This window comes from Oryctolagus cuniculus, chromosome 4 (genome assembly GCF_051225735.1).
Source record: "Oryctolagus cuniculus isolate XC-2025 breed Fujian yellow rabbit chromosome 4, ASM5122573v1, whole genome shotgun sequence".
Lineage (NCBI taxonomy): Eukaryota > Metazoa > Chordata > Mammalia > Lagomorpha > Leporidae > Oryctolagus > Oryctolagus cuniculus.
The window spans coordinates 168,929,823-168,942,589 of record NC_142870.1 but is presented as its reverse complement, the minus strand read 5'-3'; the positions used below and the strand labels follow the sequence as shown (position 1 = coordinate 168,942,589).

Genomic DNA, 12,767 nt, shown 5'->3' with positions numbered 1-12,767 from the left:
AATGCAGCTTTCAACGCAAGTCTGTACGCCTGCGTCCCCCTCACCCCAACATCACTCCTGTCCAACAATTCTTGAACCTCACCTGGAATCGCTGCTGTCCTGCGGGGAAAACATCTAAAAACAAGCGGGAAGGCGCATCTGCACCCAGCTTCCCTGCGCACTCAGCCGACGCGGGCGCGGGGTCAAGGTTGGACACCATGCTCCAACCATCTAAAAACAAGCGGGAAGGCACCTCTGCACCCAGCTTCCCTGCGGGGTCAAGGTTGCACGCCACACTCCAGCCGTCTCGCACAATCAGCACAGACCCCTCACCAAGGCAGGCCTCCTTCAACCCTTCTAAGCCACCCTGGGAACACTGCCGTCCGTCCAGGCTCAGGCTCCGTGCAAAGCCTGGGCACCCGGAAGCCTCTGAGACGGCACAGGCGTCCTTTCACAAGACGACGGCCGGCCGCAGTCATCGGCTTGCCCGGTGGAAGGGCCGTGGCGAGCGCAGCGGTGCACGGAGGCACTGAGCTAAATGCTGGATTTCAGTAACGTCCTGTAACTTCCCAGAGCTGTCTAGTTATATTACGAATGGTAAGAGTTTCTCAAAATAGATCTAGTTCAGAAAAAAAAAAAAAGTGAGAAACATTTGGCTCTTTTAAAAGGAGTAAAGTACAAGTCGTCAACTCCAGAGTCCCAGTTCATTGAGGAATTAGCATCTGACATCATAAGCCACTGCTTCCAGGATCACGGGCTTCAAACCACGTTTTCAGAAACATTCCACGGAAAGCAAGATTCACGGTCAAATTCGTTAGGGGAAAGGCCAGCATCGCTCGGCACTGTGCTGTGCTTGTCCAGAGAGCTACCAAGGCAATAATAAAATTCACCTTCCTGCAAACCACTCAGCCACCAGCCCCTTGCACTTTAAAATCTCACCTGTCGAGGGAGCCCTCTTGGGGCACTCAGCTCCTGGCTGAAGCCTGGCCCAGCCGTGGCTCTTGCAGACATTTGGAGAGTGAATCAGCAGGTAGACGATCTCTCTGTCTCTCCCTTTGCCTTTCAAATAAATCAATAAATATTAAAAAAAAAAAAAAACAACTTGGAAAACCCAAGAAAGACAGTGCTTTAGTAAATCTGCAGGTTTTTTGTTTTTTTTTTTTTTGACAGGCAGAGTGGACAGTGAGAGAGAGAGACAGAGAGAAAGGTCTTCCTTTGCCATTGGTTCACCCTTCAATGGCCGCCACACCGCGCTGATCCAAAGGCAGGAGCCAGGTACTTCTCCTGGTCTCCCATGGGGTGCAGGGCACAAGCACCTGGGCCATCCTCCACTGCACTCCCTGGCCACAGCAGAGAGCTGGCCTGGAAGAGGGGCAACCGGGACAGAATCCGGCACCCCGACCGGGACTAGAACCTGGTGTGCCGGCGCCGCAAGACAGAGGATTAGCCTAGTGAGCCGCGGCACCGGCCCAGGCTGGTTTTAAAGACACAGGCAGCGTGAGGCAGGACCAGCCCGCGGTGCAAAGTAACAAGGGCAGTGGTGACAGGGACCACCGAGTTCCTGCCGCGGGAGTGCAGTCACTTAGGCTTAACAATGCTACACCACGGTCCCCAGTGAGCCAGTGAGGACAGGTGAGGACCGGGATACTGGAAAGAAGGGGACCCTGGCTGGGTGGGGATGGAGAAGCCGCTCTCTAGAAGGTGGGGTTCTCTCTGATGCTGACGGCAGGCAGTGGGGTTCAACCGCAGGACCGGGGATACGCAGCTGAGACCTAGACCCAGGAGGTGAGCGGGCAGGCTGGGCGCAAGGTGACTGCGCAGGGGTGCACCTGCTCCGAGGGGCTCAACAGCCAGGGTTGGTGCTGCTCCTGACTGCTCTTCACCAAAAGAAAAACCGGGCTGTAGCCCTCAAGTGTCGTGCGGGACAGCTGCACAGCGGCATTTGGGGAGCCGACTTTGACAGCGTCACCCTGACCGAGGTGACAGACTTCCTTCAAGCAGAACTGGCCCAGGAAGGAACATACGAGTGTACTCCAAATAGTTCGTGGAAAAGGGAATTCAAAGATAAGTTTATTTTGGCGCATTTTCTTTTAAATCCATGCATACGTTTTTCCTAATTCACATTTTCCACAAATCTGCAAAGACCCCTTGAGAAAATACCTTCAGGGGCACATGTCTGACACATCTTACGTGACAGTGCCTGGTATGAGCCCCGGCTCCTCTGCCTGGAGTCCAGCTTCCTGCTAATGCACACCCTGGGAGGCAGCAGGTGACAACTTGGGTACCTGGGTCTCTGCCACCCATGTGGGAGACCCGGTCTGAATTCCAGGCCCCTGCTTTGGCCTGGCCCAGCTCTGGCCGTTGCAGGCATTGGGGTAAGCGACACAGTAGATGGTTCTCTTTCTCTGCCTTTCAAATAAAATTAAATCATTCAAACCATTATTTTCACCTTCAACATCACAATCACAGAAGACGTTTATAGATCGGGATGACGCGGGGTGCATTCGGAATCTGCCACACTGAGTCAGCATGGGGGAATTATCTGGGCTCCATCCCGCCGCCCCACAACTTGATGGAAGGATGAGTTACAAACATAAGTAGCCCTCATGTAAAATGCAGCTTTAAGGGTTTTGACCAATGTGGGCATCCACGTAACCCACACAGTCAAAACAGAAAACGTGCCCTCGCCCAGCCCCGTTCCCTCGTGCCCTTTACAACCCAGCCCTCCCCCGCTCAGCTGTTCCCTGCACCCCCAGCAGTTCCCGTGAATGGACTGGCACGGTCCAGAGGCGACCACGCCATTCCCGTGCAGGGCCCAGCACCGCTGTCACTGTTCCCCTCTGCCCTGGCAGCAGAGGGCACAGGCGAACGGCCGTGTGCCAGGAAAACTCCAACACCGGGTGGCCCTCAAACCTTAAATTCACAGCATCTCTACAGAGCGAGAGATTTCAAACCCCCCAGCCACTCAGAAATGCAGACGGCATTCTTAGCTCCCAGGCCACAGAGGAACGTGCAGGGGCCAGCTGCTGCGTCTAAGGCCCGTTTGCCGACCCTGGTACAGCCTACGCTCCCTGGTGTGTGGCTTCTCTGATTCAACAGCGTGCCCGAAACCCATCTGTGTTGTTGTGGACAAGGGTAACCCACACCACAGCAGCACCCCTTTGTATCAGGAACGTATTGTCCGTTCATTCACTCGTTTCTCCAAAGTTTTATAAAGCTCAACCATTAAGCAGATACATTATAAATATCCAGACTGAAAAGCTACAATGATTGTTATAATAGCATTGGTATTTAAAAACTCTTTCCCCCAACTGTCTGTATTTCCAGATTGGTGTATTTCTTCCCGAATTTTGTATAATCCTTCACACGTGTTTAAAAGAAAAATGCAAACCAATCCCCAGACACAAAGTCAGACTATCTCCTAAACAGGTTCCTTAGAGATTGAGAGGTGCACCTGCCACCACCTGCCGGCGCCTGTGCCCACAGCTGGCAGCAGAGAAGTGCCCAGGTTGCTAGGGGCACCCTGCACACACAGATGAACTTGGCTCTTCCCGTGGCACTCCTCATTGGCAACGGCAAGACCCCTATTAGGATGTCATTTACTGGGTGGGAAGTTGTTGTTGCTTTTTGTTTTTTGTTTTAGGATTTTTATTTATTTGAAAGGCAGAGTAAAAGAGGGAGACAGAGAGAGGGAGAGACAGAGAGACAGATCTATCCGCTGGTTCACTCCCCAAATGGCCACAATAGCCAGGCCTGGGCCAGGCTGAAGCCGGGAGCCAGGACTTGCATGCTGGTATCCCACATGGGTGGCAGTACCTGGGACACCTGCTGCTGCCTCCCAGGTGCACTGGAAGGAAGCCGGAAGCAGAGCAGCCAGCACTCCGATACGGGACGCTGCAGTCTCCAGCCATGGCTCCACCCGCTGCACCACAACAGCGGCCCCAGCACGGGAGCTTTCGACAGCCCACCTGCAGCCCAGCTGCGTTTCTTCTTGGAGCAGGAACACAGCTGGACGGTATATTCCAGCTGCAGCCCGGCAGTGCCAGCAAAATCCCTCTGCTCTCCCACGGCCTCAGCCCAACGTGAATGGGGACGTCTTCCCACATAGCACACTCCCACCGCCACCCCCACGGAAGAGCAGTGCGGCTCTCAAAGCCATTGGTTAGCCTTGAGAAACCTGATTTGTTGAAAACGACTTCACACAAATTTCGGGTCCATCCACAACTCCCCCACATGCGACTTCTCCGAGCACAATAAAAATTCGGAGTGGATGGACTTCCTACTGCGCTGTCACTCAGTCTCATTTTGAGATGTCCTCGGGTTGCTTCCTCTTTTCTCTTGTCAGGACTGAGCTGGGAAAATAAAGACCATGGGAATCTCTTAAATGAGAAAGCAGGGCTGATGACGAAGGTCAAGTGTGACTGACCACGGTCTTCGGGATGCCCGGGGGCAGGGCGCAAACACACACTCCCATCACAAACTCGGGATGTCCACGGTGTGGGGCACCTCCCCAGCACAAAGCCCCCATTCTCTGCGGTGGCTTGGGAAATCACCAAGCGTCTGCAGGAAACCAGCACAGGATCTGAACGTCCACTCTGGACCCCGGGGGACCAGAGGCTTGGTGGCAGCGGAGGCTCTTGCTGGGCCAGCGTGGAGGAAAACTGGGACTAGTAGGTGCTCTGTGTTCTGGACACTGTGGGCACAGCGGCAGGAGAGGCGACCGGTTCTGCTCCAGTCTGCTGAAGCCCTCCCCTGCTTAAACGCCTAGCAGTTGGTCCTGCCACAGCCCCAGAAGTCTCTGAGGGCCATATAAGCGCCAGTTCAAGTCCCGGCTACTCCACTTCCAATCCCGCTCCCTGCTAACCTGCCTGGGAAAACAGCCGGAGATGGCTGAGTGCTTGGGTCCCTGCCACCCATGTGGGAGACCCAGATGAAGTTCCAGGCTCCTGGCTTCGGCCTGGCCCAGCTCTGGACACTGTGGCCATTTGGGAAATGAACCCACAGTTGTAAGGTTTCTCTCTCTCTCTCTAACCCCCTCTCTGTCCCTCCCTTTCTCTCTGTAACTCTGCCTTTCAAATAAGATTTTTTTAAAAAATTTATTTTCCCCCAAAGGAATCTTTTATTTAAGGAATACAGACTTCATGCATTTAATAAGTACAACTTTAGGAATGCAGTGATTCTTCCCACCATACCCACCCTCCCACCCACACTCTCATCCCACCTCCTCCTCCCTCTCCCATTCCCAGTCCCATTCTCCACTAAGATCCATTTTTTTACTAACTTTATACACAGAAGACCAACTCTATACTAAGTAAAGAGTCCAACAATTTGCACGGTAAAAAAGACAAAAAGCAAAACAAAAACTATCCCTCAACAGTCAGGACAAGGGCTGTTGAAAAGTCATCTTGAAGTTAATTTCACTTTTCTTTTTTTTCAGAAGCTTAATTAACTTTAACGAGGCACCCAAGAATGATGCATCTTTTGGAAGCACTTAGACATAGCTGTACTACAACTCCTTGAGGACAGTGGTCCCGCATGGGAAGTTCGTGCACAGTGCCTCCTGGTGTTGATTTAACAATTAACACTCTTATGTGTGACGTCAGTGATCACCCGAGGCTCTTGACATGGGCTGCCTAGGCTATGGAAGCCTTTTGAATCCATAAACTCCATTAGTTCAAATAAGATCTTTTTTAAAAAAAAATAAATAAATGCACAGTGCACACCCCCAAGGAGCCACAGGATGGATGGCACTATGGTGATATAAACTGACTTTAACAGCAGTGGACCAATTGGAGTAAGAGCTAGAAATAATTTACACAAGAGAATTGTGCAAGATGCCTACAAAGTCAATAATATACATTTTACTTTTAAAAACCCACACCTAACCAGAGATTTACGTTTGCTCCCTGAATACGCTGCCAGTGACGACGCAGGGGGAGCTGGAACGGGGCTCCACGCCTCCTGGCTCGGCGGCGCGTGCTGGGCCTGTGAGCCCGGCCCGGCGAAGCTTCTGTCTGCAGCCTCTCCCAGACAGAAGACCATGGACATGCACGTACCGTATTTGTGAACATCTACGGGTCTGTTTTCCCAATGAAATGGTGAGTTCTGAAGGCAGAGTTTGCAACTTAGTTTTCTTACGATGCCTTGTGCCTTCCACAATGCAAATACTCATCAACTGGAGAACTTTACTATCCCGTAAAGCAAAGTGCTTGCAACCCTAAAAAGCACTGTGAAATTCCGTAGGTAATCTCTCTCTTGTCTGGGTGGGGAGCAGATGGGCGGCCCTATCCATTGGATTTAAAAAAAAAATTATTTATTTCAAAGGCAGAGTTAGGGAGACGCAGAAGCAGAGGCAGAGAGAGAGGTCTTCTATCCGCTGGTTCACTCCCCCAAATGGCTGCAACTGGGCTGATCTGAAACCAGAAGCCAGGAGCTTCCTCCTGGCCTCCTATATGGGTGCAGGGGCCCAAGCATCTGGGCCATCCTCTACTGCTTTCCCAGGCCATAGCAGAGAGCTAGATGGGAAGTGGAGCAGCCGGGACTCGAACTGGTGCCCATTATGGGATGCCGGCACCACGGACGATGGCTTTACTGGCTACATCACAGCACCGGCCCCACGTTGGGTATTTTAGCAGCAATCTGGAGAGGCCAACAGCACCTTCCCAGCTGTGACAATTAAAAAAAATACCTCCTGAATCACCACACGTTCCCTGTGGGACAGAAGTGCACCCTGGCTGAGACCCAGTGCCCTAAAGGACGGGGCTATGGGAAGGTATGGCTTCAACGGTTGAGGCGACTGCATTACTTCGTCCTGTACCTAAAGCCACTCACGAGCATTCTCCCTGGCAGCAGGTTTCCTCCTTGGAGAGGTGGCTCTCCTCCCCTGCTCCCCAACGAATGCTGGGCTCACCACCCGCTGGGGAAAGACAAAACTGTCCTCCCCAGCCCTTCAATCCACAAGGTTCCACCGCTGGCCGTCCCTCCGGCCAGTCCCATCCCGCACCGTTAACTCCAAGGCGAGAAACCCACACGCCACCCAGCTCCAACATTCCGGCCCGTTCACCTTGTGTGTGTCACCGGGGCAAACGCCAGGCATTTTAATAAGCTCGCCCAGGCCTTCAATGACCATTGTACGCTACTGCCTCGGGACAAATATTTGCCTGGCAGACAACCGAGCTGCTGGTGTTCCCAGGGATGGACTATAACAATCTAGAAAATACCAAGGCCTCCCGTCACTCCCTCCTTGTAACTATATAAACAAGGAGCCAGGGAGCCGGCTCTACCTCCTCCGCCGGCTTCCCTTCCCGGTGCCGCCTCCGGCAATGAAGAGAACGAAGCCGGGAAGAACACGGGTTTGCGCCACCATCAGTGGGGGGCAGGCTGCTGGGGAAAAATTCACTCACACAGCCTCAGGACAGGATGCCCCTGCCCCCACCCCCATGAACGTCCACCAGGGAAAGGGTCCAGTTCACGAGGTCTGGCAGGTGTCTCTGTATCCCCACGTCCAAGTTCAGCAAAGCCAACTGCAGGGCCAGCCGGCGCTAGGGGCCCCTAAGGTGATCCCAGCCAGGCACACACAGCTTCACCCTAAATTTCATCATGAGGAGGCAGAGGAGCCAGGCCGTGGAGTTTCTGGAAGCCCACTCGCCCGGATTCTTGTCCAACACCACAAGAAATAAAAGGCGGGGGGGGGGGGGGGCTCTTCCAGACCCCAGATCTCCGAAGAGACACAGCAACCAGAGAAGCAGACCGATCCTCCGCTGAGGAAGAGGACATAATCAGGACAATTTAGGAAATGAGAGTAGAGGCGGCATTATGTTTTACTGCATCGGAGCCTATGTCCTTTGTTTTTTAAAGATACGGCACATTCTCTCTCTCTCTCTCTCTCTCTCTCTCTCTCTCAAGGCAGAGAAACAGATCAATACAGACACCGACCACCTGCCTGTTCACTCCTCAAATGCCTGCAACACCCAGGCTGGGCCGGCCCGACTGAAGCCAGTTTCCCACCTAGGTGGGCAGGGGCCCAAGTCCTTGAGTCTGAGGCCCCCCAGGGTGCAGTGCAGGAAGCTGGCGCGAGGGGCGGAGCCAGGGCTCAGGCTGCAGGATGTAGGTATCTGCCAAACACCCGCCCCTAAGTTCTGTGATGAAGATACTGCAACTACTTAAGACAGTCTCTGTTCTTGGGAGACACATACTGAAACAGGGAACAAATGTCATGTCTGCCACTTCCCAGTGTTTGAATGGAAACAAAAAGGAAGTTAAAGCAACACACAGATACACAGGGAGACGAAGCAAATCTGGCAGAATATTAACTAGCAAAGTTAGAGAGGGGGTCTGTGTTGCTTTTTAAATACAGTTTTCAGATTTCCTATAGATCTGAACTTTTCAAACTAAAATTGGAGGGGAGAGCTAGGCTTATACCTGTTGCTATGAATATGTAACCAAGCCCGAATGTTGCGGAAAAGCATCACTCAGGCAAAATAGGTTTAAGCACCAAATATTACTTTCTATCTCCTACTGGAGATAAGTAACTGGGAATGGGCACTTCCCACCCTGAGGGCCTGGGTTCAATTCCCAGCTCCAACCCCTAACTCCACCTCTGGCTAAGGCAGAGGCTGGGAGGCCGGAGGGATGGCTCACCTGATTAGGGCCCTGATACCTGAGTGAGAGACCTGGATTGAGTTCCTCGCCCCAGGCCATGGCCCCAGCCCAGCCCAGCCCAGCCACTGCAGGCATCTGAGAGGTGAACCAGCGGATGGGAGTGGGACTCCTTGTGTCTCTGCCTCTCGAATAAATAATATTTTAAAAAATTATTTTGAAAAATAATTAAGTGACCTGAGTTACTTTCAGTGTAGGGAAGCCAAAGATAAAAATAAGAAAAAAAAAAAACAAACTCACCTGCCTCTCATCCAACATATTTTGATTGTGTCGTCACTTTAACAAAGAGCAGACATTACAAGCTGTGACGCATCAGAGCCCGCGAAAACCCTAGAAACTTCTCGCGATGTAACGGGCTTGAAGATTTATGCACACACTCAGTGAATTCCAAGCAGAGCATTAAAGCAGTCTTTACAGCGTGTTAGCACAATGGCTCTCGAGAGAATACCCTGAGAGCTTACCCGCAGAGGCGCGCGCTGCCCGGGAACGCGCCCGGCAGCCACTCAGAACCGTACAAACCTAACCTACTGACACCCTAAATTCATCCAGGGCCCAAGACGTCTGGGACGGAGATCGGACACACTGGGCTGAAAACAGGGCGAGCGGCCCACGGGGGCCTGCAATTGTTGGAACAGTCGGAGGTACCGGAAGAAAACGCCTTAATGAAATGAAGCCGCTGGGCATGTCACCCTGGGACCAGGCCAAGGTTAGCATCCAAGTGTCCTGGGCTTCCACGTCACTCTCTTCATGTCGGGGTCTCAAAAGACCCCGAGGTTATGGGCAGAACGTGGGAATCTGTCCACAGATCCCTGACACGGCCCCCGCCAGCCCCGGAGAGGTTAAGGACCGAAGCCTATGCCATGTGCTGTGGCCTCTTTTCTGGGCTGGGAGGGCACAGGCAATCTCAAACACCCACGAGTGAGCTTGTACATTCAAAAGGGCCTCTCTTTTCTTTCAAAGATTGATTGACATTGATTTGAAAGGCAAAGTTAGACAGGCAGAGAGAGAGAGAGAGAGAGAGAGAGAGGTCTTCCATCCACTGGTTCTCTCCCCAAATGGCTTCAATGGCTAGAACCGGGGCTGATCCGAAGCCAGGAGCCAGGATCTTCTTCCAGGTCACCCACGTGGGTGCTGGGGCCTAAGCAGTTGGGCCATGTCTGCTGCTCTCCCAGGCGCATTAGCAGGGAGCTGCACTGGAAGTGGAGCAGCCGGGACTTGAACCGGCGGCCATGTGGGATGCTGGCCCTGCAGGTGGAGGCTTTACTCGCTCTGCCACAGCACCAGCCCCAGGCTTCCTTCATCTCATCCTCCTTTAGCCAAGGAAATCTTTGCTCTCGGACTTCTGCTCTCGGAACAAAGCGATCCTCGGCACAGGGAACAGCAGGGGCCTGCGAGAGGCACCTGCACCGTGACTGAGCAGCGACGGAGGGCAGACAGCGCCACCCTGCACCTGACCACTGCCTGCACCCACTGCCCCGGGTACAACAATGAGGCATGACCCTTTCACCTCTGACTGAATGACTTATTGAAGTGTCCTGTTCTTAGTTTTAAAAACAAACGGACGGAGGTTGACAGGACACAGCTGGCTCACGGGAGGGCACAGAACCCAGGCCAGAGGAAATGAGTGCTGGGTTCAGACTGGAGGTTAGTGCAGAACTGCTCAGTGCCCCGCGCCGCCCCAGCGGGGTCCTCCCTCCCTGAGAGTCATCTGCATCTCCACAGGGTCCACAAGTGGACTTTTGTGTTTTTAAATGGCTGGGAAAAAAATGAAAGAAGGATTTCCTACCACGAAACAAGCAAATGATACAAAATCCACATACATAAAGCCTAAAACATTGGTAGCCAGCATTGTGGCACAGCGGGTTAAGCCTACAACACCGGCATCCCATATGGGCGCTGGTTCGAGTCCCAGCTGCTCCACTTCTGATCCAGCTCCCTGCTAATGCACCTGGGAAAGCGGTGGAGGATGGCCCAAGTCCTTGGGCCCCTGCACCCACGTGGGAGACCCGGAAGAAGCTCCTTGCCTCAGCCTGGCCCAGCTCCAGCCGTTGCAGCCGTCTGGGAGAGTGAACCAACGGAAGGAAGATGTCTTACTATGTCTCTCCTTCTCTCTCTGTAGCTCTTTCAATTAAATATGTAAATCTGAAAACAAACAAATAAAAAAATCCCAACATATTTACTCTCTGACACTCCAGAGAAATCTGCTGGCCTCTTCTTTAGGAATATCAGATCCCCCCAGTGGATCCGTGAGAAAATGTTCTAGTGGGTACCGAAAGGGCACCAAGGAACCTTCTTCTTGTTTTGCCTTTATCCAAGTTTTGGGTGAATTATTTTTCTTTTCCTAAAAGTTTTATTAATGTCTGTTCACTCCATTTGAAAGGTAGAGAGAAAGAAAGAGAGACAGAGAGAGACTCTTCCATACATAGGCTGGCTCACTCCCCAAATGCCTGCACAGCCAGGGCTGGGCTAGGCCAGTCAGGAGCCAGGAGCTCCACCTGCGTCTGCCACATGGGCAGCTTGGACCAAGTCCCTTCAGCTGGCACCTGCTGTCTCCCGAGGTCTGCAGTAGCAGGAAGCTGGAGCAGAGGCAGAGCTGGACTGGAATCAGGCACTCCAACATGGGACGTCTCAACTGCTGTGCCGAACGTCCGCCCCCAATTGTTCCGGAAAATGACTCTTTATCATGCCACCCCCCCCAATCAATAACCTTATAAAACAGAAGCTGATCTCCAGGCCCTGAGCTGTGGCATAGTGGGTAAGCCTCTGCCTGCAGCGCCGACATCCCATATGGGCACCAGTTCAAGTCCCAGGTGCTCCACTTCCAGTCCAGCTCTCTGCTATGGCGTAGGAAAGCAGTGGAGGATGGCCCAAGAGCTTGAGCCCCTGCACCCGCATGGGAGACCCGGAAGAAGCTCCTGGCTCCTGGCTTCAGATAGGTCCAGCTCCAACCTTCGCAGCCATTTGGGGAGTGAACCAGCAGATGGAAGACCTTTGTCTCTCTCCCTCTGTAACTCTGTCTCTCAAATAAATAAATCTTTAAAAAAAAAAAAAAATAGCAGCAGCTGCTCTCTGGCAAGGAGAGAGGCTGAAGCCCTGCACTCCCACGGTTGACCCACAGCACTCCAACAGGTTTACAAAACACAGGGCAACCTAAGCCAGCACCTTCACTGATTCAGATCAGTGCTTTCTTCTCCACTCTCCAAAACGAAGAGGCACTCCCACTGCCAAACAGTGCCTTTGACATTCTCTCTCTTCACACTGGGACAAGAGGGCTCCAGCTCCAGGCCCACGGAGGGAGCGCGGGAAAATGCAGCAGGATCCTGCAGGTGTGATCCCACGGGGGATTTAAAGCGACAACCTGACGAGGGGCTGGATGCTAGGACAGCGTAGGGAAACGAGGTCAAGGTTGTTCTAAGCTGACAAGCAGAAGAGGGATACAAGGAAGGCAGCTGGCCAGGGTCGCCCTGCAAAGACCCCAAGAGTCTACTTTCTGAAAGGTTTCAAAGCAAACAAAGTCACCTGTGTTTAACGCATCTCTGCATCTTAGATTTCCAAATATGTATAAAAACATTTCAGTCGAGGACAGGCGGTGTGGTGCGTGGGGTTAAGTCACTGCTTGCGACACTGGCATCCCATATCAGGGTGCTGGTTCAAGTCCTGGACACTCCTTTTATTTTTCCATTTTATTTATTTGAGAGGGATGGTTACAGTCAGAGAGAGGGAGAGACAGAGAGAAAGGTCTTTCACCTGCTGTTTCACTCCCCAAATAGCTGCAATGGCTGGTGCTGAACCAATCTGAAGCCTGGAGCCAGGAGCTTCATCCGGGTCTCCCACGCAGGTACAGAGGCCCAAGCACTTGGGCCATCCTCCACTGCTTTCCCAGGCCATAGCAGAGAGCTGGATTGGAAGAGGAGCAGCTGGGACATGAACTGGTGCCCATATGGGATGCAGGTGCCGTAGGTGGAGGCTTAGCCTACTATGCCACAGCACCAGGCCCAGTGCCCCGCTTCTGATCTCCCTGCCAGTGTGCCCAAATCCTTGGGCCCCTGCACCCACGTAGGAGACCTGGAAGAAATTCCTGGCTCCTGCTTTCAGCCTGGTCTAGCCCCTGCCATTGCAGACATTTTGGG

General features: G+C 52.8%; 1 protein-coding gene across 3 annotated transcripts in view; it reads right to left on the bottom strand.

The window, feature by feature from the left end:
- Nucleotides 1–12,767, bottom strand: part of CMTM8 (CKLF like MARVEL transmembrane domain containing 8) — a 91,516-nt gene that overhangs the window by 29,634 nt on the left and 49,115 nt on the right. Inside the window, exon 2 of one of the 3 annotated variants that reach the window (XM_089331244.1) lies at nt 919–1,038. The exons of the other annotated variants lie outside the window; for them this stretch is intronic. Coding sequence (XP_089187370.1) covers nt 919–990 — 72 coding nt within the window. The 5' untranslated portion in view covers nt 991–1,038. The remainder of the gene's footprint in view (nt 1–918; nt 1,039–12,767) is intronic. 3 annotated transcript variants of the gene reach the window in all.